The 27,583-nt window shown below is 35.6% G+C and overlaps 2 protein-coding genes across 2 annotated transcripts; one reads left to right on the plus strand and one right to left on the minus strand.

Moving 5' to 3' along the window:
- Positions 1–2,288: 2,288 nt before the first annotated feature.
- LOC138308985 (MORN repeat-containing protein 2-like) lies at positions 2,289–7,218 on the minus strand. Its single transcript, XM_069250071.1, has 4 exons — positions 7,099–7,218; positions 6,319–6,405; positions 5,085–5,328; positions 2,289–3,112 (listed from the first exon to the last, which is right to left on the minus strand). The coding sequence occupies exons 1-4, from the start codon at positions 7,106–7,108 to the stop codon at positions 3,007–3,009; spliced, it is 447 nt and encodes a 148-aa protein (XP_069106172.1). The 5' UTR covers positions 7,109–7,218; the 3' UTR covers positions 2,289–3,006.
- Positions 7,219–7,379: 161 nt separating this feature from the next.
- Positions 7,380–26,940, plus strand: LOC138309330 (dihydrolipoyllysine-residue acetyltransferase component of pyruvate dehydrogenase complex-like). Its single transcript, XM_069250505.1, has 11 exons — positions 7,380–7,553; positions 12,254–12,563; positions 12,901–13,185; positions 13,658–13,804; positions 21,633–21,718; positions 22,111–22,251; positions 22,688–22,769; positions 23,279–23,359; positions 24,837–24,911; positions 25,357–25,421; positions 25,912–26,940. The coding sequence occupies exons 1-11, from the start codon at positions 7,438–7,440 to the stop codon at positions 26,039–26,041; spliced, it is 1,518 nt and encodes a 505-aa protein (XP_069106606.1). The 5' UTR covers positions 7,380–7,437; the 3' UTR covers positions 26,042–26,940.
- The last annotated feature ends 643 nt before the right edge of the window (positions 26,941–27,583 follow it).

Below are 27,583 nucleotides of genomic sequence, written 5' to 3' on the forward strand. Positions count from 1 at the left end.
AGTTCCGTTTGTTTTATACATATACTGACGCGTCTATATAAGGGTGATGTGGAACCCATGCCAATACTACACATAAGACGCTATCTATGTAGATGAAGAATTAAAGAACCATTGCTATACGCAAATAATAAAGGCAGTCAAAATGCCATGGTACATGTAAGGCTAACGTAACTACATGTTAAAGTATATTACCACTAAAACCCCAGGCCCCAGACCCGTCCACATTTCTAAACTTAAGAGGAAATCTTTAACCTAAACATCTCAATTCGAAATCATACTTCATTTACGAAGTAACAGATTGAAGTTTAACAAAATCTTTGCAAATTCCTAGCTTTTCATCTGAAAGGATTTCTTATGTAGATAATTTTAAATCATTCAAGGAGTTTCGAAAACTTACTGAATAATGATAGGTTTGAATAAAATCAATCAGATTTCTTCTATAACTTAGGCTTGGAACCAAATACATGAAAATTGGTCCAGATCGATCTTATTTTCATAAATCCATTCACGCATTCTTGCATTATCTTTATCATTGTCATCATCATCAAATTTATTGTTACATATCATGAAACCACAGACCGACCAAATTTAAGAAAAGGAGGAAAAAGACTGACAAAAAACATATTTTGATTACCTACACTACGTTTAAAAATATGTATATATTGACGTTGAGTTAGGCACCTGCATTACGGTCTATGTGAGTGCTTTACTTCTTCAGAGTAACTGTATCTCGGTCCAATAGGTACAAGGTATTACAGCCTGTATGCTTGATACCACAGACTTGATACCAAACCCAGAACACGTAGTGTGGGTATTGACAAACATATGTCAACATGTCATAAAGTATTCAAATCCATTTCACACGTAAATTACACGTGAATGGTTTTGTTGATCAGTGTATAATTGAAAAGTTATTTACAAGTATTTTATTTACTGTTGAACATGGAAGCTATCTATCGGGAACATAAAGTAGGAATATAAACACATAGATTAAATTTAAAAAAGTATGACGCACGCCAACGTAAACTTAGTAAATAGATAGGCTGAAAGCATGTACAACCGTGTTAAAAAGGTTATTAGTGAAATTTTCATTTATGGTTTGCTGTTGTCTGGTAAACCTGCCTAATTTATAAGGCTTTTTGTATTTTCTTTTAACTCCAAGGACTGATGTATTTTTCTCTCTCCCAAACATATCAGTAATCTAGTCAATGTTAATGTTTAAACACCAACAGTTGTAACTAATGTTATGTACACATCCTACAAGGACAAAAATGATAATTAGTGATAAATTTGTCAATTGACTTCTTACATACATCTTTATATGTTGCAGCAGTAATCTGTTTTTCTAGCTATATATTTCGATTTCCTTATATATTTCCAGGAAATTCGTCACACATTCAGGGTTGAACTAGTCCTTTTATATCAGATAATCGTAAAAATCAGACAAAGGTTTACACTTAAAGTTGTCTGATAAAAGATATGCTTTTCATGAATCATTGCGTTTTTATTTTACATTTGCAAAATATATCGTTTATTATCTTGCAAAATACCAAAATTATGTACATGAGTTTGCAATGTATTTTTTTTTATTAAGTTTTATTAAAAACAACATTGATTTTTTTTTATTTTTACTTGTTTTTAAGGTATATGTTTTTGTAAATTTGCAATGGTAAATGCAGTTTACTATTTAATATTTCCCACTCATGTACACATATTGCATTTCACTTATAATAAGTAATATATTAAATAAGTACTAATGGCATTTTTAAAACAGATATACGTTTGTATCAAATCATCATATCATATACAGGTTTTGAAAAAGGTCAATAAATCATTGGATCGACTTTGTTCAAACTTGGCCAAGTGATGCATTTTATGATTGCCGTATATTCCGCACATCAAATGTTTTAATAACGGTTACCGTGGAGATATTGTCAGATAAAGCTGAAAATGGCTGTATTTTTGGTTTTAAAGAATGGCAGATACAATGGTTGTAACTTTCAAGCCATCAGATGTCATTCGATTGTGATAGTTAATAAATGAAACGTTAAATGGGCGTATAGGATTTGTGCAAGCATCACTTTTGAACATATGTAGATCTTAAAAACAAAAAAATCTAATTTCTAATAATTTGCCATGGTCTCAAGTGAGGGAAGAGGTACGTGTTAGGTATTGGCTTACATTTCTAGTATATTAATTTTATTTATGAACATGTATGGGTCGCTACAACAGATGAAAAGAAACGAGACTTCTAAGATAATGACAGAAATGAAACTAAGACACACAGGTATTATATCTGCATAATTATATTTATTTCGGTTGAAATAATAATCTATACATTATCTGTAATGTTTTCTAAAATCATACTTCAACAAATTTAGTTTGATGTCATTATATTGTAGTGTTCCACGATACTCACAACTACAAACATTGTATTGTCAAAAGACACCTTCCTTTCAACAATATCCAATCCAGAAACCTTAATTTCTAGGTGATGAACATCCTCGATACTCCAGGGCTTCCGATCACTTACGATCTCTACACCCCTGGACTATCTCATAGTGAAATTGAAGGCAGCTCAGCTGAAAACATTTGACCAATCACAGGCTAGCAAAGATTTCCTTTGAAGACTACAGAGAGAGCGACGCCTAACATCAAAGTCACACAGTCAACCACAGTGTACCGTTATACGGCTCTTTTGATGTACATCAAATGACTAAGTTACCTGTTCTATTCTGTTGCCTCCAGTTTTACTATGAGATAGTCCAGGGGTGTAGAGATCGTAAGTGATCGGAAGCCCTGGAGTATCGAGGATGGGTGATGAATGACATGGGGGGAAATCAACAGATTCACTATTCAATAAAACATGTTCCATGTAGATTCAAAATAGGATCACTGTACAGTAGAGACTATGCTCCATGTAAACTTGAACGTGTGCATTGTTCGGACACTGTCAATAATGAGTTGATGAGTAAATGTTCGGAGGTTCAACTTTAGGGTTATGATTCAGTCTAGATTGAGTTTGAACTTAAGTCCTGGTGCGGCCTTGTATCTGAATGTACCGACCCAAACCTGACCCTCTGTGTCAGTGAATTGTCCATCACCCTCCATCCTGAGGATAGAAAACAATATCATGTTAGTGTTTGTGAAGGTAAACAATCTGGATACATAGAAACCAAATATCTTTTAAAAATAATACATTGAACCTGCTGTAAAGGATACCTCTGTATAGAAGACACCTGCCTATAAAGGACTCATCAAACACTTTGATAATTTACTGAAGATATAATTGACCTTTGTATGTTGGACAAGGATATTTTTGCTATGTCCCTTTGGTATCCTTTAGAGACAAGTTCTACTCTAGCTTGTTCCATTAACAGAATGACAGAAAAACATTTTGAACACTTGTTTCTTTGTATTTCCTTCTTCTCTGCTTCTGTTTTATAATTATGAATCAATCTTTCCTTTATGTTCCAATAATATCATTGATCAAAAAGTATATGAACTATAAGGACAAAATACTATTTATGACCTCAAATAAACTATACAATAAAACATTCATTAACTTTAAATGTAAATTGAGGAAAAGGATTTTGAAAAGTTTTGTGCTTTTGGTTCGATGTCATCAAATATAAAACTGATTTTTTTCCCAAACAAGAGGCCCATGGGCCTTAAAGGTCATCTGAAGATCATTTCAACAAATTGTAACAAGAGGGAGGAACAAGATGGCAGCTGTGGCAGCCATCTTGGATTTCAGATTGACCCGAAAAATAACAACACTTTGTCGGGACCGTGTCAGAATCATTTCATGCAAGTTTCAGCTAAATCGCACCAGTAGAACTTGAGAAGAAGTTCAAGATGGCGGCTGTGGCGGCCATCTTGGATTTCGGATTAACCCGAAAAATAACAACACTTTGTCGGGACCATGTAAGGATCATTTCATGCAAGTTTCAGCCAAATCGCACCGCTGGAACTTGACAAGAAGTTCAAAATGTGTTTTCAAGATGGCGGCTGTGGCGGCCATCTTGGATTTTGGATTGACCCGAAAAATAACAACACTTTGTCGGGACCATGTAAGGATCATTTCATGCAAGTTTCAGCCAAATCGCACCGGTAGAACTTGAGAAGAAGTTCAAAATGTGTTTTCAAGATGGCGGCTGTGGCGGCTATCTTTGATTTTGGATTGACCCAAAAAATAAGAACACTTTGTCGGGACCATATCAGGATCATTTCATGCAAGTTTCAGCCTAATCGCACCAGTAAAACTTGAGAAGAAGTTCGAAATGTGTTTTCAAGATGGCGGCTGTGGCTGCCATCTTGGATTTCGGATCAACCCGAAAAATAACAACACTTTGTCAGGATCATGTTAGGATCATTTCATGCAAGTTTCAGCCAAATCGCACCGATAGAACTTGACAAGAAGTTCAAAATGTGTTTTCAAGATGGCGGCTGTGGCGGCCATGTTGGATTTCGAATCGACCCGAAAAATAACAACACTTTGTTGGGACCATGTTAGGATCATTTCATGCAAGTTTCAGCCAAATCGCACCGGTAGAACTTGAGAAGAAGTTCAAAATGTGTTTTCAAGATGGCGGCTGTGGCGGCCATTTTGGATTTTGGATTGACCCGAAAAATAACAACACTTTGTCGGGACCATGTCAGGATCATTGCATGCAAGTTTCAGCCAAATCGCACTGGTAGAACTTGAGAAGAAGTTCAAAATGTGTTTTCAAGATGGCGGCTGTGGCGGCCATCTTGGATTTCGGATCGACCCGAAAAATAAGAACACTTGGACAGGACCATCTCAGGGTCATTTAGGGTAAGTTTCAGCTCAATCCCACTGGTCAAACTTGAGAAGAAGATTGAAATGTGAAAAGTTTACGGACGGCGGACGGCGCACGACGACGGACGAAGCATGATGGCTATAGGTCATCCTGACCCTTCGGGTCAGATGACCTAAAAAGCTAACTCATGTGGTATTGAAATGAATCCTATTGATCATTGTTGTAGCTTGTAGTGATGTAATCTTGAATTTTTAAGAAATTTTCGGTCAATATCAATAACTGAAATATATTCTTTTGTACCTATTCTCCTGGAAGTCGCCCTCGTAAAATGAGCAGTTTGGCCATGTGTATTTCCCTCGACCATGAAATTGGTTGTTTGTGAAACATCCTTCATACACTGCCCCAGAAGGATTGGTCAGTTTTCCTTGTCCATTCATTTTATCAGATTCCCATTGTCCACTATATGTTGTTCCATCTGTTGTGGTATGTACGCCTTGACCGGACCTCTCTACAGATCCATCACTACCATGAATAAACTCCCCCTCTGAAAACAAAGTGTGTAGTATTAAAAACGCTTATCAGGTATAGAACAAACTTGAAAAATAAATTTGGCAGCAAAATACATCCAATAATAAATGGCTCACAGACATTTGTAAACATACAGTATTTACAGAGGTTAAGTAAGTTAAGCAACCTTACATGTAAGTGTACGTGTACGTCATCATTTTATGTTGCCTTGCATCTGCTACACATAGCCATAACTTGTAGCGCAGCGATTACACAAAAGTACAAACGTGTGAAAAATTTTGTTCCATGAATTTTATAGTAATTTTTGTTTTTAAGTATTTATGTTATATTACAGTGTGTAATTGTGTTTGAATAAGATACAAAACATTGAGAAATCGACAGCTGAACAGAGCCGGCTAACATAACTCCATACATGTACACGTCATCAGATAACGTCAACATGTACGTCTACATGTAGTCTACACTTACCCGTACACATATATGTAAGGCTGTTTAACCTCTCTGATATAAAATACCATATTCAACCCAATAAGCATCCTCAGTTTTTTTAGGCCTCAATGTTACTACAATTACCGCAAATCTCTATTTCTCTATTTGATTTCCTTTGCAAATTGATTAATGTTTTAATTTCTCTAGTGCCCCTTCATTTTCTGAATGTTTTAATTTCTCTAGTGCCCCTTCATTTTCTGAATGTTTTAATTTCTCTAGTGCCCCTTCATTTTCTGAATGTTTTAATTTCTCTAGTGCTCCTTCATTTTCTGAATGTTTTAATTTCTCTAGTGCTCCTTCATTTTCTGAATGTTTTAATTTCTCTAGTGCTCCTTCATTTTCTGAATGTTTTAATTTCTCTAGTGCTCCTTCATTTTCTGAATGTTTTAATTTCTCTAGTGCTCCTTCATTTTCTGAATGTTTTAAGCACCCTATGTGCTTATTTGGTTAAATGCGGTAAGGCAATTCAATATATATATGACATTATATGTATCAAAATTACATAAAATAACCTCACCATATTTATCTCCATTTGGAAAAATATAAACCCCTGAGTGGATTACTGGCTTGTCATCTTCCTGCTGTTTCTTGTCTTTTTTACTTTCTGTAAAAGGCACGATTGATGTTAAATAAAATCATAACACCCATATAAATAAAAAAAAGAGAGAAACAAAACTGAGTTGGAAAGAACAAAACATGGATTATATTTCAATGATTGTACATAGTGATAAGGTCACCTTCGAGCTTTCGCTCTAGCGGAATTTACTTTTAGCTGAGAAAGATGGACCAGCTGCGTTCAAGCCGGCGGGTGGCGCACTACTCTCTCTGTTACAGTGACATAAATTGTTGAGAGCGCAGTGACCTCTTATGGTAGAGATGTCTCAGTAACGTAAATCAATGCACAGGAGTTTGAATATAGTATATAGGGGTATTTTTTTATATATATTTATACTATGTATTATTGACAGAACGTCAAACTCCTGTGATCAATGCTACATTTAGGCCTCTTTAAAAAATCATAATTTTGATTTACCTTCATGTAGGTAAAACAAATAAAATACATGGGTACTATGCTTGAAAGGTTGGATTTCAAATATGAGCGTCAATATATTTATTGAAGTATGAGACCAACAGTAAACTGGTCCGCTGATTGCCTTTTTGTTTACAATTTGTGTTCTTCACTTGTCTGATCAACACGAAAACAATGGGTCAAAACAAGAACTAAAGATAAATATTAAAACTCAGACGGGGTAAAAACTATGCTTTAACTAGTTTAAATCTCCATAGATCTTCTTACCTCCAGGCATGGCTTGAATATTGTTAGTGTTTAGCTCTAAACTTAAACGGAGTTCAAGATTTCATTTCAGGCCATGGGAGCAGCCATTTGTAATCAAAACCATGGAGATGAGAATCTCGCGATATCGCGCGAGATAGTTTCGTATTATATGTTAGATATAAGAAAAAATATATCAGCCTATGAAATCAAATTGAGAAAATAGATAAATGCTATTTGAGAATAAAGATATTCTGGTTTTTGGCCCATTTTTCCAAAAAATACGAAACTAATTGAGAAGTTGATCTTGGAAAAGTTGACATTGGTGCTGACATTCAGGGGGCACGTTGCTCCGGCGTTATAATGTATCGTCCTCCACAGATTGCCCGTATTTTCCTTCGATGTAGTCAGTCCAAGAGGTCTGCGATTCGATGCATCGGTAGCCGTAGTACTAGATTGCAGAATTGGCACAATATAAGGTATGGAGATGCCGGTACCGGGTAATTACCCCTTCCTGTTGCAGTAAACAGGTAAACTGTACTGTAGAATATAAGCCTACTGTATAAATCATGCATAAGGGGCATGATGTGTATCATAATGGTCTCCATGAATTAACTCAGAAGTCGTTTATATATTGGATATTTTTCATATGTGATCCTGCTCTCACTTACCCAAACTGATTGCATCATTAATGCAAACTACACATGTCAAACAAGTACCTAACAGTAAGTCTGAGTAGACTTCATCAGAACCAGTTAGAGACCTCAAGTTAAAGTGCATTTGTGTTGTTAATCCGTGCTCCAGATAGAGAGAGTGAAGGAGTAGAAACTCCCAAAACATAAATGAATATACTCCCTAGTTTCTAAAAATCCCTACTCTTAATGACAGAAACACGTACAATACAATTGTAACAGGAGAGCTAGGAGTGCTCGACCGACTGAGCTACCTGGTCACCGATGATCGACCCAGTCCAATTGCTACACTCCTCCCTCCTTTCTTGAAGTCTTCGCCCTCGGAGACATATGAAACCCTTCCAAACACCACCAGCATGGGTTATTTAGTCGAGCGCCAATTCTTTAACAGGAGAGGAGAAGATGTAGCGTCCAGGCTGGATTCGAACCGGGACCCTCCGAACACTAGCCGATTGCTCTACCGAATGTGCTACCTGGTCACCGATGATCGACCCAGCCTAATCCCGCTACACATTTATTGTACATTCAGTGTTTTTCCTGCCTATATATTTGGGGCCAAATTTCTGCCCCATTCCCAATTGTATTTCTTGTATTTTTTTCCCAAATCTATGTCTAAATTTCCTTAATCAGTGACTCTGACACACATTTTGTGTTACAAAACAAAAAAATCTGGAAATTCCAAGTCATATTTAGTATTTACATCTTAGACTGGTTCTTAAGGAAGCATACTTATTTCTACTTAATACCTTTTCCAAAATTTCCATATACACAGTTAACATTTTTCCCAAATTCCTACTTTATCGCTCAAATATTCCCAATTTTCACCAAGTGGCAATTTCCCAAAATACTCAGGAAAAACACTGACATTAAATATGTACATATTCAGAAACATATATGTATATAATACTGTAATATGCTTAATTTCAAATGAGTTATGCATTCATTTTGTATAGTTTGGTACTTCCACTTCAGAGCTTTTTCTCACTGATTTAGGAATGAGGTCTGTGATTTTGGGAAAATATGCGACAAAACCAAATTTTGTAAGATATGAAATAAAGCTAACAAATAAGTTTTTTGTTTCCAGTTTTCTGAAGCCAGTTCATAAGCCTTACCCAATTAAGTTCATGCAATATTTTTCGATAGTTTTCAAGAAAGCTTGATTTTGGAAAACATTAAGCCAGTGTTTTCCCTTAAGTATTTTTTCCTGCAGGTCCTAAGGACCAGCTGACCCTAAAACTTACTGCATGGTCCTGACCGAAAGTTACTTGTTTACAATTAATCCTTGTAGGTTATATAATTACTTGCAAAGTAAAAGTTTTAGTAACAAACAAATTAATACACCCGTAAAAGCGTGTACGCCTATAAATTTCGCATTCAGTGTAATTTTCACAGGTACTTTTTTGGGCTGAAAATGCTAAAAAAATACTTCTACCAGTGTAATTTTTGCATAAAAAATTGTGTAAAAAAACGATGTCAAGGAAGTCCCAAAAGTGCAAATATCACATGATTCTATAAGATCGGTATCATATGAAGAATCAGCCATTTTTCTTTTTAAATACACTATGTTTGTTTACCCTCATTGGCAACAACAAAACAGTCTGAAACCTATATGTGTGAAGTGAAGTGCCGTATGTGTTATGGACTAGGAAAGCTGTATGCACATATACGTTTTTTGATAAAAAGTACCCGGTATTCAGGGAGCTAACTACAATGTTTAAGTTTCAGAGGTAATACTTATAAAGTAAGGGGGCACTGCTGTAGATTACTTTCAAGTATAAATATCTTTCTATTATGCATCCTAATCTTATTCAATGTAACATAAAAAAGATGTAATTACAACTACATGTTCAATAACAATTGCAAAAAATTGTTTTGCAAAATAGTTTTTTTTTTATCATGTGTTAATTTTGCATTATTATGTCTTTATTTATATAAACATTATAAAAAATATTTTAATCTTCGGTTTAAAGACTATTATTTTTATTATCATTTAAACATCGAGAGTGTTACATACTGACAGAACTAGGTTAAGAGAGTAATTATCCTCTATCTGGACCAAAAAGTTGCCGGCCAAAGGACCAGCTACATGGCAAATATTGTCTGCCCGTCTATAAAGTTGCCGGTCACAGGCAGACGGACAAGCGTTAATTTTGAACGCTCCATAAGGCTTGAAATGGGTAAAATTTAGAGGCTTTGCCGTGGGAAATGGGGCTGGAAATCGGCCCCAAATCATGCTGAAAAAAGCCCTAAAAAGACAATATATATTTAACACTAGCTATAATTACTAAACACAATGTATCATATGTACTATGTGTCGTTGATCCAAAGATTTAATTGGACAATTTCCACAGTGATCATATCAGCATAATGAACTGACTATCACTTCGTCATAGAAACATCCTTTTTTTGGGTTGGGGATGTGGATGTGACGCAGTGGTAGAAGGTGCAGCTATGTTTGGCTAGGCGATTGGGTGCCGTAGATCGTGAGTTTGAGGCCCGGATAGGGCACAAGTCAAAAAATTGTCATGCTTTGTTAATTGTGTTTTTTTGATATTTAAAGATCCAATATCAAACATTCAGATTAATTAATGCAAGGCATGCATGTTTGTGCTGGGTGTTCCATAAATTGGGTCCTTCTCAGATAAAATGCGATCCTCCTATGTAATTGGAATGGGCTTTCAGCTTAAAAAGTACATATGGGGGGGACAGCTTCTATGCAAACCCTGCTTATAGATAAAATTCCTAGAAATAACGATGTCAGTATTGTTAAGTTAATAGTCTTTGATTCTGTAATTCATTCAAAGTTTGGGGCTGCAACTGGCAAGTAAATAAGATGTCTTGAAATATTATAATTACCAGAAGCCCTCAAGTCTTCACCTCTGGGTCACAAGTTCAAATTCCATGTGGAGCAGTTGCCATACAATCTAATTAAAATTAGACTTGTTATTCCGCTCTACGTTACGCTCCAATACAAGATCTAACGATACCCCGTTCGAGGTCACCTCAGTATGACCTCTGGCCTAGAATCGGAACATCTCGGGACGTACTATTATCCGTTAACACTTCCGAATGAATCAACCACACCAAAGATTCCGTAGGGGACACGCTGATTGGCTAACCATAGGGGTCATGCTGAGGTGACCCCGAACGGGGCATCGTTAGATCTTGTATTGGAGCGTAACGTAGAGTATCGTAGTGGAGCGGAATTACAAGTCTAATTATAATTAGATTGAGTTGCCATATTAGATAAATAATGATGCTAGTCGATAGTATTCCAGCCTTCCTTCAGCTATAAACCTGGCATATTCTTATTTAATTAAATGACCTTTGCTGCCAGCCAGGTCATAAATATTGTAAATGTGTAATAAACACTATTATTACACCTCATGTTTATAACAGTGCCTGTGATTAGTTGAAACACATCACATGACAGGGAAATAAAACGTCATATATATTTCCCTTGGAGGAAATAAAACGTTGTATTTCCCTGTGGCGCGTGTCCCTATGGTGACCTCCTGTCTTTCACACAAAGTTGTCTTCCCTTCTGATTGTACAACAATGAGGAATGAAGTGGAAAACACCAGTTTTTACTCATTGCAAATTTAAGTAATATTTAATCCAGAGTAGCGAATCTTGAATTTTCGGTATAATAAACAATTTATGTCCCCGATGGGCATAAATGCAAATAATGACGTCACATTGATTTTAGTTTTTACTTCATAATTTATATTTGACGTTGCATGATTGTCTCTTTAGATAGATTTCTACTTTTTATATAGAGACAAAATTAAAAGTTTCACTTATATTTCTATTAATGAAAATTATGATACATAGAATCTTACACGTGTGGCTTCGTAATATGAAATTAATCAAACTTATTAGATTATTTGATAAATTTCATATTCCATAGCTAGCTGCAATATTGTAGCTCAAAAGACTTTTAGACAGAAAATGGTGTCGTCTTTAGAGCTACAATTGGTGCCTATTACTGCTAATGGAGTAATGAGTATGCAACCGTTATAAAACGTTTATTTGCATTTCATCTTACTTGTTCGATATCGCTTACTTACTTAGCAATAAAACTAAACCACATAAATTATCAAATTCCCAGCGAGGCATTATTTTTTACGTAATACATATGTAGGTCTTTCTGAAGGAGATTTTTACGGCAAGTCCAGAAATTGTGAATATGACGTCGTGTGAGCGGTACGGTAGAAATTAAGAATGGTAGTTATGTTTGTTTTAGACAAAAATAATATGTAAATGCATGTATACGCATAAAATAATTGGAAACCTACAAAAAAGTATAGAAAACTGTGCCCGAGTGATTTTCGGAGGCAGCGCTCCACTACGACACATAGGGACCAATTCGTACCCGGCCGAAAGGTATAGCAGGCCGGGTACGTATATTCGTTCTAATTTCATAGCCACTCATGTAAGATTCTCTATACCTAACATATTTGTAAAATTAATTTTTATTTCTTCAGAAATGTCAGAGCTGAAGTAAACACAAGACACCAATTGTTTCGTCAGAAGCCAGCAGTATGTACACTGAAGAGGTATTACAGTGCAGACCTACCGAATCACTACAAAATCAACCTGCCCGCTTTATCACCTACTATGGAGGCAGGTACGATCGTAAACTGGCAGAAGTCAGAAGGAGATCGGGTTGTGGAGGGAGATCTGCTGGCTGAGATTGAAACTGATAAAGCTACCATGGGGTTTGAGTCTGTTGAGGAAGGCTATCTCGCCAGAATCTTCATACCTGAAGGAACAAAGGACATACCTGTCGGCAAGGTAAAACAACTCGTCTATAGAAGACCCTGGACTTGTAGGCTACAGTATTTTAACTAATATTCATGCACTTCTCCATCCCTTTTCAAGTTTGCTTACCTTGAATTGAATATATAGTAGTATACTGAATATAAGAATACCATAAAATTATGTAGTGTCTTCATAATATTTATTTTTATGAATTGACTTTGTGCAATATTTTCGTGAAAAGTTAAATTGGTAACAATACATTTATGTGCTCTTTAATTTTCTAATCCTGCCATGTACAAATGATAGGTACTAAAATAAGATTGCCTTTAGCTTGCAGATTAATTAATGTGTATAAATTTTCTGTTTACAGTTGCTTTGTATCATTGTTGAAGAGGAAGCAGACATTGCAGCCTTTGCCAATTATGACGAAACAGCTGAAGATGCACCGCCTGCCCCAGCTGCTGCCCCTCCTGCTGTACCTACCCCCACACCAGCAGCACCACCCCCACCCCCTCCTGCCCCTGTGGCCGCTCCCCCTATAGCACCCCCAATTGCTGCACCAGCTCCAGCCCCAGCTATGGCTGCCCCGGGAGGCAAGGTGCAGGCCTCTCCCCTAGCGAGGGAACTCGCCAGACAGAAAGGCATTGACCTTACAGTACGTATGGTTTTAGATTAATTCAAATTTTTGTAAGGAATAATTTAGAATCATAACTTAACAATATAATGTGACAGTTAAGTACCTCAAATGTGTAGATTATTCACAATGTAAGTTTTAGTTGAAAAATTTTAGTTGAGTCACAACTGTATCATTCTAGGTAACTAATTGATATATTGTATTAAGATACCAAAATATCTAAAGAAATATTTTGGATTTACCGCCGATAAGTCCCACCTTCTGGTGATTATGACATCATAATTTGACGTAGCTTTTGTGACATCATTATCACTGGAATGTGGGACTTATTGATGATAACTTTTATGTAACCTATGCTGTTTTGGTCTCTTGACACCCTCATATTACGGTAATGATACTTGGTAAATCAACAGAATTTGTTTTTGACTTAAGTCTTTATGTGATCATAATAGAACTAAACATTATCTTTGATGAACTATCACTTTATCCACAGCAAGTACAGGGTTCTGGGGCCGATGGTGAAGTGAAAGCCGATGATGTTAGGACCTTTGTCCCTGGAGGAGCAGTTGTGGCCCCCTCAGCTCCAACAGCTGTTCCTGGAGCAGCTTATGTTGATATCCCTCTCTCATCCATGAGACAGGTTCGTTAAGGGATATTCTCTGTTGTAGATGGTTCGTTAAGGGATGTTCTCTGTTGTAGATGGTTCATTAAGGGATATTCTCTGTTGTAGATAGTTCGTTAAAGGATATTCTCTGTTGTAGATAGTTCGTTAAGGGATATTCTCTGTTGTAGATGGTTCGTTAAGGGATATTCTCTGTTGTAGATGGTTCGTTAAAGGATATTCTCTGATGTAGATAGTTCGTTAAGAGATATTCTCTGTTGTAGATGGTTCGTTAAGGGATATTCTCTGTTGTAAATAGTTCGTTAAGGGATATTCTCTGTTGTAGATAGTTCGTTAAGGGATATTCTCTGTTGTAGATAGTTCGTTAAGGGATATTCTCTGTTGTAGATAGTTTGTTAAGGGATATTCTCTGTTGTAGATGGTTCGTTAAGGGATATTCTCTGTTGTAGATGGTTCGTTAAGGGATATTCTCTGTTGTAGATGGTTCGTTAAGGGATATTCTCTGTTGTAGATGGTTCGTTAAGGGATATTCTCTGTTGTAGATAGTTCGTTAAGGGATATTCTCTGTTGTAAATAGTTCGTTAAGGGATATTCTCTGTTGTAGATAGTTCGTTAAGGGATATTCTCTGTTGTAGATAGTTCGTTAAGGGATATTCTCTGTTGTAGATAGTTTGTTAAGGGATATTCTCTGTTGTAGATGGTTCGTTAAGGGATATTCTCTGTTGTAGATGGTTCGTTAAGGGATATTCTCTGTAGTAGATAGTTTGTTAAAGGATATTCTCTGTTGTAGGTTGGTTCGTTAAGGGATATTCTCTGTTGTAGATAGTTCGTTAAGGGATATTCTCTGTTGTAGATAGTTCGTTAAGGGATATTCTCTGTTGTAGATAGTTCGTTAAGGGATATTCTCTGTTGTAGATAGTTCGTTAAAGGATATTCTCTGTTGTAGGTAGTTCGTTAAAGGATATTCTCTGATGTAGATAGTTCGTTAAGGGATATTCTCTGTTGTAGATAGTTCGTTAAGGGATATTCTCTGTTGTAGATAGTTCGTTAAGGGATATTCTCTGTTGTAGATAGTTCGTTAAGGGATATTCTCTGTTGTAGGTGGTTCTTTAAGGGATATTCTCTGTTGTTGATGGTTTGTTAATGGATATTCTCTGTTGTAGATGGTTCGTTAAAGGATATTCTCTGTTGTAGGTAGTTCGTTAAAGGATATTCTCTGATGTAGATAGTTCGTTAAGGGATATTCTCTGTTGTAGATAGTTCGTTAAGGGATATTCTCTGTTATAGATGGTTCGTTAATGGATATTCTCTGTTGTAGATGGTTCGTTAAGGGATATTCTCTGTTGTAGATAGTTCGTTAAGGGATATTTTCTGTTGAAGATGGTTCGTTAAGGGATATTCTCTGTTGTAGATAGTTCGTTAAGGGATATTCTCTGTTGTTGATGGTTCGTTAAGGGATATTCTCTGTTGTAGATAGTTCGTTAAGGGATATTCTCTGTTGTAGATGGTTCGTTAAGAGATATTCTCTGTTGTAGATAGTTCGTTAAAGGATATTCTCTGTTGTAGATAGTTCGTTAAGGGATATTCTCTGTTGTAGATAGTTCGTTAAGGGATATTCTCTGTAGTAGGTGGTTCTTTAAGGGATATTCTCTGTTGTTGATGGTTTGTTAAGGGATATTCTCTGTTGTAGATAGTTCGTTAAAGGATATTCTCTGTTGTAGATAGTTTGTTAAGGGATATTCTCTGTTGTAGATGGTTCGTTAATGGATATTCTCTGTTGTAGGTGGTTTGTTAAGGGATACTCTCTGTTGTAGATAGTTCGTTAAGGGATATTCTCTGTTGTAGATGGTTCGTTAAAGGATATTCTCTGTTGTAGATAGTTCGTTAAGGGATACTCTCTGTTGTAGATGGTTCGTTAAGGGATACTCTCTGTTGTAGATGGTTCGTTAAGGGATATTCTCTGTTGTAGATGGTTCGTTAAAGGATATTCTCTGTTGTAGATAGTTTGTTAAAGGATATTCTCTGTAGTAGATAGTTTGTTAAAGGATATTCTCTGTTGTAGATAGTTTGTTAAGGGATATTCTCTGTAGTAGATAGTTTGTTAAAGGATATTCTCTGTTGTAGATAGTTTGTTAAGGGATATTCTCTATTGTAGATGGTTCGTTAATGGATATTCTCTGTTGTAGATGGTTCGTTAAGGGATATTCTCTGTTGTAGATAGTTCGTTAAAGGATGTTCTCTGTTGTAGATAGTTCGTTAAAGGATATTCTCTGTTGTAGATAGTTCGTTAAGGGATATTCTCTGTTGTAGATAGTTCGTTAAGGGATATTCTCTGTTGTAGATAATTCGTTAAAGGATGTTCTCTGTTGTAGATAGTTCGTTAAGGGATATTCTCTGTTGTAGATAGTTCGTTAAAGGATATTCTCTGATGTAGATAGTTCGTTAAGGGATACTCTCTGTTGTAGATAGTTCGTTAAGGGATATTCTCTGTTGTAAATAGTTCGTTAAGGGATATTCTGTGTTGTAGATAGTTCGTTAAGGGATATTCTCTGTTGTAGATAGTTCGTTAAGGGATATTCTTTGTTGTAGATAGTTCGTTAAAGGATATTCTCTGTTGTAGATAGTTCGTTAAGGGATATATTCTCTGTTGTAGATAGTTCGTTAAGGGATATTCTCTGTTGTAGATAGTTCGTTAAGGGATATTCTCTGTTGTAGATGGTTTGTTAAGGGATATTCCCTGTTGTAGATGGTTCGTTAAGGGATATTCTCTGTTGTAGATGGTTCGTTAAGGGATATTCTCTGTTGTAGAATGTTCGTTAAGGGATATTCTCTGTTGTAGATAGTTCGTTAAGGGATATTCTTTGTTGTAGATAGTTCGTTAAAGGATATTCTCTGTTGTAGATAGTTCGTTAAGGGATATTCTCTGTTGTAGATAGTTCGTTAAGGGATATTCTCTGTTGTAGATAGTTCGTTAAGGGATATTCTCTGTTGTAGATGGTTTATTAAGGATATTCTCTGTTGTAAATAGTTCGTTAAGGGATATTCTCTGTTGTAGATGGTTTGTTAAGGGATATTCCCTGTTGTAGATAGTTCGTTAAGGGATATTCTTTGTTGTAGATAGTTCGTTAAGGGATATTCTCTGTTGTAGATGGTTTATTAAGGATATTCTCTGTTATAGATAGTTCGTTAAGGGATATTCTCTGTTGTAGATAGTTCGTTAAAGGATATTCTTTGTTGTAGATAGTTCGTTAAGGGATATTCCCTGTTGTAGATGGTTCGTTAAGGGATATTCTTTGTTGTAGATAGTTCGTTAAGGGATATTCTCTGTTGTAGATGGTTTATTAAGGATATTCTCTGTTGTAAATAGTTCGTTAAGGGATATTCTCTGTTGTAGATAGTTCGTTAAAGGATATTCTCTGTTGTAGATAGTTCGTTAAGGGATATTCTCTGTTGTAGATGGTTCGTTAAAGGATATTCTCTGTTGTAGATGGTTCGTTTAAGGATATTCTCTGATGTAGATAGTTCGTTAAGGGATATTCTCTGTTGTAGATAGTTCGTTAAGGGATGTTCTCTGTTGTAGATAGTTCGTTAAGGGATATTCTCTGTTGTAGATGGTTTGTTAAGGGATATTCTCTGTTGTAGATGGTTCGTTAAGGGATATTCTCTGTTGTAGATAGTTCGTTAAGGGATATTCTCTGTTGTAGATAGTTCGTTAAAGGATATTCTCTGTTGTAGATAGTTCGTTAAGGGATATTCTCTATTGTAGATGGTTCGTTAAGGGATATTCTCTGTTGTAGATAGTTCGTTAAGGGATATTCTCTGTTGTAGATAGTTCGTTAAGGGATATTCTCTTTTGTAGATAGTTCGTTAAGGGATATTCTCTGTTGTAGATGGTTCGTTAAGGGATATTCTCTGTTGTAGATGGTTCGTTAAAGGATATTCTCTGTTGTAGATAGTTCGTTAAGGGATATTCTCTGTAGTAGATAGTTTGTTAAAGGATATTCTCTGTTGTAGGTTGGTTCGTTAAGGGATATTCTCTGTTGTAGATGGTTCATTAAGGGATATTCTCTGTTGTAGATGGTTCGTTTAGGGATATTCTCTGTTGTAGATGGTTCGTTAAAGGATATTCTCTGTTGTAGATAGTTCGTTAAGGGATATTCTCTGTAGTAGATAGTTTGTTAAAGGATATTCTCTGTTGTAGGTTGGTTCGTTAAGGGATATTCTCTGTTGTAGATAGTTCGTTAAGAGATATTCTCTGTTGTAGATAGTTCGTTAAGGGATATTCTCTGTTGTAGATAGTTCGTTAAGGGATATTCTCTGTTGTAGATAGTTCGTTAAGGGATATTCTCTGTTGTAGATGGTTCGTTAAGGGATATTCTCTGTTGTAGATAGTTCGTTAAGGGATATTCTCTGTTGTAGATGGTTCGTTAAGGGATATTCTCTGTAGTAGATAGTTTGTTAAAGGATATTCTCTGTTGTAGGTTGGTTCGTTAAGGGATATTCTCTGTTGTAGATAGTTCGTTAAGAGATATTCTCTGTTGTAGATAGTTCGTTAAGGGATATTCTCTGTTGTAGATAGTTCGTTAAGGGATATTCTCTGTTGTAGATGGTTCATTAAGGGATATTCTCTGTTGTTGATGGTTTGTTAAGGGATATTCTCTGTTGTAGATAGTTCGTTAAGGGATATTCTCTGTTGTAGATGGTTCGTTAAAGGATATTCTCTGTTGTAGATGGTTTGTTAATGGATATTCTCTGTTGTAGATGGTTCGTTAAAGGATATTCTCTGTTGTAGGTAGTTCGTTAAAGGATATTCTCTGTTGTAGATGGTTTGTTAAGGGATGTTCTCTGTTGTAGATGGTTCGTTAAGGGATATTCTCTGTTGTAGATGGTTCGTTAAGGGATATTCTCTGTTGTAGATGGTTCGTTAAAGGATATTCTCTGTTGTAGATGGTTCGTTAAGGGATATTCTCTGTTGTAGATGGTTCGTTAAGGGATATTCTCTGTTGTAGATGGTTCGTTAAGGGATATTCTCTGTTGTAGATGGTTCGTTAAAGGATATTCTCTGTTGTAGATAGTTCGTTAAGGGATATTCTCTGTTGTAGATGGTTAGTTAAGGGATATTCTCTGTTGTAGATAGTTCGTTAAGGGATATTCTCTGTTGTAGATAATTCGTTAAGGGATATTCTCTGTTGTAGATGGTTCGTTAAGGGATATTCTCTGTTGTAGATGGTTCGTTAAGGGATATTCTCTGTTGTAGATAGTTCGTTAAGGGATATTCTCTGTTGTAGATAGTTCGTTAAGGGATATTCTCTGTAGTAGATAGTTTGTTAAAGGATATTCTCTGTTGTAGGTTGGTTCGTTAAGGGATATTCTCTGTTGTAGATGGTTCGTTAAGGGATATTCTGTAGATGGTTCGTTAAGGGATATTCTCTGTTGTAGATGGTTCGTTAAAGGATATTCTCTGTTGTAGATAGTTCGTTAAGGGATATTCTCTGTAGTAGATAGTTTGTTAAAGGATATTCTCTGTTGTAGGTTGGTTCGTTAAGGGATATTCTCTGTTGTAGATGGTTCGTTAAGGGATATTCTCTGTTGTAGATGGTTCGTTAAGGGATATTCTCTGTTGTAGATGGTTCGTTAAAGGATATTCTCTGTTGTAGATGGTTCGTTAAGGGATATTCTCTGTTGTAGATGGTTCGTTAAAGGATATTCTCTGTTGTAGATGGTTCGTTAAAGGATATTCTCTGTTGTAGATGGTTCGTTAAAGGATATTCTCTGTTGTAGATGGTTCGTTAAGAGATATTCTCTGTTGTAGATAGTTTGTTAAGGGATATTCTCTGTTGTAGATAGTTCGTTAAGGGATATTCTCTGTTGTAGATAGTTCGTTAAGGGATATTCTCTGTTGTAGATAGTTCTTTAAAGGATATTCTCTGTTGTAGATAGTTCGTTAAGGGATATTCTCTGTTGTAGATGGTTTGTTAAAGGATATTCTCTATTGTAGATAGTTCGTTAAGAGATATTCTCTGTTGTAGATAGTTCGTTAAGGGATATTCTCTGTTGTAGATAGTTCGTTAAGGGATATTCTCTGTTGTAGATAGTTCGTTAAGGGATATTCTCTGTTATAGATAGTTCGTTAAGGGATATTCTCTGTTGTAGATGGTTCGTTAAAGGATATTCTCTGTTGTAGATGGTTCGTTAAAGGATATTCTCTGTTGTAGATGGTTCGTTAAAGGATATTCTCTGTTGTAGATGGTTCGTTAAAGGATATTCTCTGTTGTAGATAGTTCGTTAAGGGATATTCTCTGTAGTAGATAGTTTGTTTAAGGATATTCTCTGTTGTAGATGGTTCGTTAAGGGATATTCTCTGTTGTAGATAGTTCGTTAAGGGATATTCTCTGTTGTAGATAGTTTGTTAAAGGATATTCTCTGTTGTAGATAGTTCGTTAAGGGATATTCTCTGTTGTAGATAGTTCGTTAAAGGATATTCTCTGTTGTAGATAGTTCGTTAAAGGATATTCTCTGTTGTAGATAGTTCGTTAAGAGATATTCTCTGTTGTAGATAGTTTGTTAAGGGATATTCTCTGTTGTAGGTGGTTTGTTAAGGGATATTCTCTGTAGTAGATAGTTTGTTAAAGGATATTCTCTGTTGTAGATAGTTCGTTAAGGGATATTCTCTGTTGTAGATAGTTCATTAAGGGATATTCACTGTTGTAGATAGTTCGTTAAGGGATATTCACTGTTGTAGATAGTTCGTTAAGGGATATTCTCTGTTGTAGATAGTTCGTTAAGGGATATTCTCTGTAGTAGATAGTTTGTTAAAGGATATTCTCTGTTGTAGATAATTCGTTAAGGGATATTCTCTGTTGTAGATAGTTCATTAAGGGATATTCACTGTTGTAGATAGTTCGTTAAGGGATATTCTCTGTTGTAGATAGTTCGTTAAGGGATATTCTCTGTTGTAGATAGTTCATTAAGGGATATTCACTGTTGTAGATAGTTTGTTAAGGGATATTCTCTGTTGTAGATAGTTCGTTAAGGGATATTCTCTGTTGTAGATAGTTCGTTAAGGGATATTCTCTGTTGTAGATGGTTCGTTAAGGGATATTCTCTGTTGTAGATAGTTCGTTAAGAGATATTCTCTGTTGTAGATAGTTCGTTAAGGGATATTCTCTGTTGTAGATAGTTCGTTAAGGGATATTCTCTGTTATAGATAGTTCGTTAAGAGATATTCTCTGTTGTAAATAGTTCGTTAAGAGATATTCTCTGTTGTAGATAGTTCGTTAAGAGATATTCTCTGTTGTAGATAGTTCGTTAAGGGATATTCTCTGTTGTAGATAGTTCGTTAAGGGATATTCTCTGTTGTAGATAGTTCATTAAGGGATATTCTCTGTTGTAGATGACAGGTAGTTCTCCTAGCTTGATCATATAAGTTGTTGGTAAAGGCAATATTGTTTATTTTCATAGGACTCATACACAGAAGATAAATCAAATCCATTTCTAGTAGATACTTAGACCCGAAGGTCCTGAAATGTTACATATTAGTTACTATGCAGTCACCTCTCCTAATTGAATTGTTGGTCATTTCCTCACCATGCTAGACTGTTGCCAGATATTTTTTGTAGAATGAAATTATTCAAAACCCAAACACTCTAAATTGAATCACTTTCTTCTGTGTTTAAATTTTCTTTCCATTAAACTTCTATATATATTAGATATAAAATCAATTTTGTAAAATAAACTTTGTATATTTATCCTTCAACAAAACTTGTGGATAAGAAGGAAGTTTCCCTGAAATGTCTGTGTGAAGAATTGATATGATTATATTTATACATGTTTGTATCTTTTACAGACAATAGCGAAGCGCCTACTACAATCCAAACAGACAATACCACATTATTATCTTACTATTGATCTAAATGTCGACAAAGTCTTAAGGTAAGTTATTCAGCAAAGAAAACCATTTAGGTTCAAATCAAGAAATGGTACCCTATAAATGAAAATAATGAATGATCTTAAGACTGGGATAGTATACAAATGGATATACATACAGACTCCCAATCTGCTGTCTTTGTTTAAAAACTTTGATTTATAAATTTTTACATGCACTTCTATGAAGTAAAATAATGTTTTGTTTCTGATTTATTATATTGTTAAAAAAAAAGTATCTAAAAATATTTCTCTTACATATTTTGCAATCCATGGAGAAATTGCTGGATACTGCATAATATTGCTATTGTAGTGCATTTTAACAAAGTTGATACTTGTACAAATATTTCATTTTATATTAGAATCAAATTTTCGTTTGAGATGAAACATTAATATTTCAGATTAAGAAGAGATTTGAATGAAGTTCTGGCAAAAGATGACATCAAATTATCAGTAAATGATTTCATCATCAAAGCGTCGGCCTTGTCCTGTCGTAAGGTTCCTGAAGCTAACTCCTCCTGGATGGATAATTACATCCGACAGTAAGTTAAACCATATATACACGTCAGTTCACGTGTAATGTATATATCTTACTCTCAACTTGACTTTGGTATATGGCAGGGGCTGCTTTGGCCGAGTGATCAAGCTTTGCTGATAAATTACCACTTTCCCCCTTACCTCACCTCTTGGTTTTTAGTTAAAATCCCAAGTGGTGCAGTTGCCAGGTACTAAGTGTAGGTTTGTGTTCTTTCACTGGGAACTCAGGGTTTCCTCTATTAAACTCGATCCTCAACTGTTTGTCCTTCAATAACCTTTGCTGTTGATGACTTCTCTATATGGAAGCAACTGTTTATTACGTGAACCTGATGCTTATTCAAAGATGTACTTTCAAAGTTCAGAGCAAAATAATGAAACAAAAACCATTTGGCAGTTTGCATCCCAATTATGTACTTTACTGTTTATATTTGTTTTCTCTAGGTACAATGCAGTAGATGTGAATGTAGCGGTTGCCACACCTAATGGTCTTATAACTCCTATTGTCTTCAGGGCCGATATCAAGGTAGGTTATTGTCTTCAGGGCCGATATCAAGGTAGGTTATTGTCTTCAGGGCCGATATCTCACCAAAAGTTTGTACCCTTTGTTTTAAAATCTGTATGTATCTTTATATATACAGTGGAAGTCTAAACCAATGTCGCTCGGACCAGCTTATTTGGCCAGCATAGCCAGGTTTTCAGATTACACAGGTTTTAATTACTATCAATTAAGGATTTCTCTAAGTACAAACTATCAATTAAGAAGGATAAAGCTTACAATTTTCACGGTGTATATATATACTGAGATCTGAATAGGACAAAGTGTCAGTTTTAACAAGCTGTATTGTATATAATAATTTTCTCTGCAAATTATTTAACATTTTCATGTCTAAGTGACTTACATTTTAATGTTGTGATTTAGAGTAATTTATTTTGCTCTACCTACCCATATACTTAACACTTTTAACATTTTCAAGTTCATTATACATATAATGATACTTTGTAGTGCTGAACAAGCTTTGTTTTATTTTGCAGGGTTTGTCAGACATTACACAGGATGTCAGCAGATTAGCAGCAAAAGCCAGAGAGGGTAAACTCCAACCTCAGGAGTTCCAGGTACGTATCTGTTGTGATCTGTATTACAAAAGCCAGAGAGGGTAAACTCCAACCTCAGGAGTTCCAGGTACGTATCTGTTGTGATCTGTATTACAAAAGCCAGAGAGGGTAAACTCCAACCTCAGGAGTTCCAGGTACATATCTGTTGTGATCTGTATTACAAAAGCCAGAGAGGGTAAACTCCAACCTCAGGAGTTCCAGGTATGTATCTGTTGTGATCTGTATTACAAAAGCCAGAGAGGGTAAACTCCAACCTCAGGAGTTCCAGGTACATATCTGTTGTGATCTGTATTACAAAAGCCAGAGAGGGTAAACTCCAACCTCAGGAGTTCCAGGTACATATCTGTTGTGATCTGTATTACAAAAGCCAGAGAGGGTAAACTCCAACCTCAGGAGTTCCAGGTACGTATCTGTTGTGATCTGTATTACAAAAGCCAGAGAGGGTAAACTCCAACCTCAGGAGTTCCAGGTATGTATCTGTTGTGATCTGTATTACAAAAGCCAGAGAGGGTAAACTCCAACCTCAGGAGTTCCAGGTACATATCTGTTGTGATCTGTATTACAAAAGCCAGAGAGGGTAAACTCCAACCTTAGGAGTTTCAGGTACGTATCTGTTGTGATCTGTATTACAAAAGCCAGAGAGGGTAAACTCCAACCTCAGGAGTTTCAGGTACGTATCTGTTGTGATCTGTATTCTTGACATCCTCGATATAATCCAGGGGTTCTGATCACTTACGATCTCTATACCCCTGGACTATCTAATAGTAAAACTGGAGGCAACAGAACAGATAATTTTGTCACTTGATGTACATCAAAAGAGCCGTATAACGGTACACTGTGGTTGACTGTGTGGCTTTGATGTTAGGCGTCGCTCTCTCTGTAGTCTTCAAAGGAAATCTTTGCTGGCCTGTGATTGGTCAAATGTTTTCCGCTGAGCTGCCTTTAATTTCGCTATGAGATAGTCCAGGGGTGTAGAGATCGTAACAGATCGGAACCCCTGGAGTATCGAGAATGTATTCTTGATAGATACATGTGTTCACAGGAAAAAGGATACAGAGTAATTTGTGTGGGTACAAATTTTCGCAGTTGCAGCAAAAAAACAAAAACAAACAAGAAAATGAAGTTTGAGTGGCATATGAATTTGTTCCTAATGTTTCATGTATATGAATAGAAAATTGAAAATATTTGAATTGAAATATAAATGCAAGTTCTTATAGATTTAGTAAAAAGTCTTGATTATGAAATACAGCATATGAATTTATAAGTGATGTTAAATTAGTAATTGAAATTCTTACTGAATTAATTTTTTCAAATGATTTAGTCATAAATTAAAAGATTGTTGGAAAAGGGTAATATTCAAATAATGTATTAGAAAATACATATTGTAATCGGGTACAAGATTATACAATATGTGAAGTTATATGCCTCACTAAAGATTTGTGTTGTGATTGTGTGATTTCCTTATTTTGTGTTTTAGGGAGGAACCTTCACCATCTCCAACCTTGGCATGTATGGAATCAAATCCTTCTCAGCCGTCATCAACCCTCCACAGGTAGGTAGTAATTAAAATACCAGGTACCTAATCATTGAAATATTTTACTATAGGCTACCATATAAACATTCAAAGATCTTCAGCCTGTAAGAATGGACTTTTTTCCCTGTATAATTTTCAAACCTTCTCTATCAATGTGATTTGTGCACCCCCTACTTCAAATTTTATTTTAGCACAGAAAAAAGTGTGCAAATTACACAAGTACAACTGATTTAAAGAAAGCAGAATTCAGGGGAACAAATTACCTGTAAAACTAAAAGCTAAAATCTGATTAGCTTTTGAACAGCGAAAAATTCTTGAAAGATACATATATAGCATGTTTTTGGTTAAATTTTTTCCTCTATTCCTTGTCTTGCAAATGGGTCAAGTTTTAAATGTACATCATGTTTTAAAGTTAAATCAAGTATTTTAAGATTTAATGTGACAATTATCTTTTCCTCTACAGGCCTGTATCCTGGCTGTAGGTGGGGCAGAAAAACGATTAGTCGTGGACGAGGACAGCAATCAAGGGTAAGTAAAATAGAATCATGAATAGGTCATAAGGGTCATAAGGGTCAATAAAAGGTCAATTAAGGTAGTGGTTGATTAAGGTCAATAAGTCATCAGTCAGTAAAAGTTCAATAAAGGTACTGGTTAATATAGGTCTTAAGGGTCAATAAAAGGTCAATCAAGGTACTGATTATAGATGTATATAGGTCAATAGGTCATCAGGGTCAGTAAAAGTTCAATAAAGGTACTGGTTGATATAGGTCTTAAGGGTCAATAAAAGGTCAATCAAGGTACTGGTTATAGATGTATATAGGTCAATAGGTCATCAGGGTCAATATATTGTTTTATAGAAGATATTCAGTCTGAATCAGAAGAGAAGTCTACCTCGAATAACCTGAATAAAAAAACTACTGTCCATATGTGGAGAAGATATTTCACTGGGAAATGTTTAAAGTTACGTGCTGGATCTGTAAAGACATCTATGTTTATATCAATTGACTTGTGTTTCCAGGTATGGACAGGCTAACATGATGTCGGTGACACTGAGCTGTGACCACAGAGTCGTAGATGGTGCTGTCGGGGCCCAGTGGCTTGCGGAATTCAGAAAATTCATGGAACGACCCGAGACCATGCTTCTATAAATAGTAACATAGGTCTATATAAACAGGAATAAGTGCTAGAGAAAGGAAGTGCAATGATATAGCGTTTATCAGAGTAGAAACATGAACAAGGTGTTTCTGTTGCTTTACTCTGACTATAAGGAAGTGAGTGAACAATAGGTTCATAGGAAGTGTGCTGTGAGGTATTAAGGACATCAACAGGACCGATGGCGATATTCTGTCAGATCAAGGGATGTCAAGATAACTTAGGTCCCTTTGGGAATATTACTTTTTCAGCATTGGACAATGTTGGGCTTTATTTCTGAAGTACAACATTATGAGCTTCCTTATTAAAACACAAGTTTTCAGACAAAGGACAATACTCAATTTGATACGATGAGGGAGAACTTGATTAAGTAGCACATCAGAAAATAAGGTTTAATACATGGTACTTTGGATGGGACAACTTAATGTTGTATTATTATATTTTAATAGCTAAATCTGTTTTTGACAACATAAAATTTTAGGATCAGTTCTATCCAAGAGTATTGTATAACATATATAAAAGTAGCCTCCATGTTGTACATTCTTCTAATGTGCTTATAAAGGGAAATGTCAGTTACCAGCAAACCTGTCTATAGAGGCAGAAAACATTCATTATTATTAAAAACAGGTTATCTTAAGTATTTAAAAGATACTGATGCAAATCTTTAATGCTGATTTTAGGCAGCACAGTACATATTCATAAAAGTTACAGTGTAGTGTTAAGTATGGTAATTACGAGGAGGTAAGGATCTGTTGTTATTTATAGACTCTAGACGTCACAGGTAGTACCGTTATGGTAGAGATGTAAGCATTGCTAAGTGACATTGTTAAGATGTGTTTTACCCATTCATGTATGTTTGTAAATAACTTATTCAAATTAAATGTTGTAAACCTCAGCCAACTGATTTCTTTGTTAACTTTTATACCTCGATCCACCATGATATAAGGGTGTGTAACACTGTATTATGTCTTTGTATATTACAGTTACCTCCCTTGTGGGTAGGAATCCATTTTGATGTCATTATTTTGTGAACGAAATTCATGTTTCCACTTTTCACTGAAACTTATGAAGTTGTATACGCTCACAAACACATGATATCAATATCGACAAAGACATATAACTCTGTAATATGCAAATAATACAATCAACAGATCTAGAGCCCTTCTCATTTATCTCAACAGTTTGTATGTGACTAATGGGGATGAGTTGTTGACCAATGGGGATGTGTTGTTGAGTGTCTTAGATAGTATTCTATAGTGATATAGAAGTAAAGTGTACATAAGTAGCAAGAGTTCCACTATCCCAAGGAGACACAATACTGCAGCCTCCTAAAATTCCATTTGCACTCTTCTAAATATAACAATACAATTTATATAGGGCAGGCTGTCCTTACCTGCACTCAATAATGAAATGTATAGCTGTTAATAAATTAAGCAATACATTTGTTTTAAGCAAGACATTAATATAAGCTTTTAATTGTTTTACCAGTTTCCAAGAATCAATTCTGACCATTATGGTACGTGTTGTTACTACTAACA

Source organism: Argopecten irradians, chromosome 15 (genome assembly GCF_041381155.1).
Source record: "Argopecten irradians isolate NY chromosome 15, Ai_NY, whole genome shotgun sequence".
NCBI classification, from domain to species: Eukaryota; Metazoa; Mollusca; class Bivalvia; order Pectinida; family Pectinidae; genus Argopecten; species Argopecten irradians.

Coding starts and splice junctions, on each gene's coding strand:
- LOC138308985 (XM_069250071.1), bottom strand. Junction 5,329..6,318: donor TCCAAATGGAGATAAATATG/GTGAGGTTATTT, acceptor CTTTGTTTTCAG/AGGGGGAGTTTATTCATGGT. Junction 3,113..5,084: donor GGCGACTTCCAGGAGAATAG/GTACAAAAGAAT, acceptor TTCTATCCTCAG/GATGGAGGGTGATGGACAAT.
- LOC138309330 (XM_069250505.1), top strand. CDS start 7,438: ATGTATCGTCCTCCACAGATTGCCCGTATTTTCCTTCGATGTAGTCAG. Junction 22,770..23,278: donor TCTTCAGGGCCGATATCAAG/GTAGGTTATTGT, acceptor TTTATTTTGCAG/GGTTTGTCAGACATTACACA. Junction 24,912..25,356: donor CCGTCATCAACCCTCCACAG/GTAGGTAGTAAT, acceptor TTTCCTCTACAG/GCCTGTATCCTGGCTGTAGG.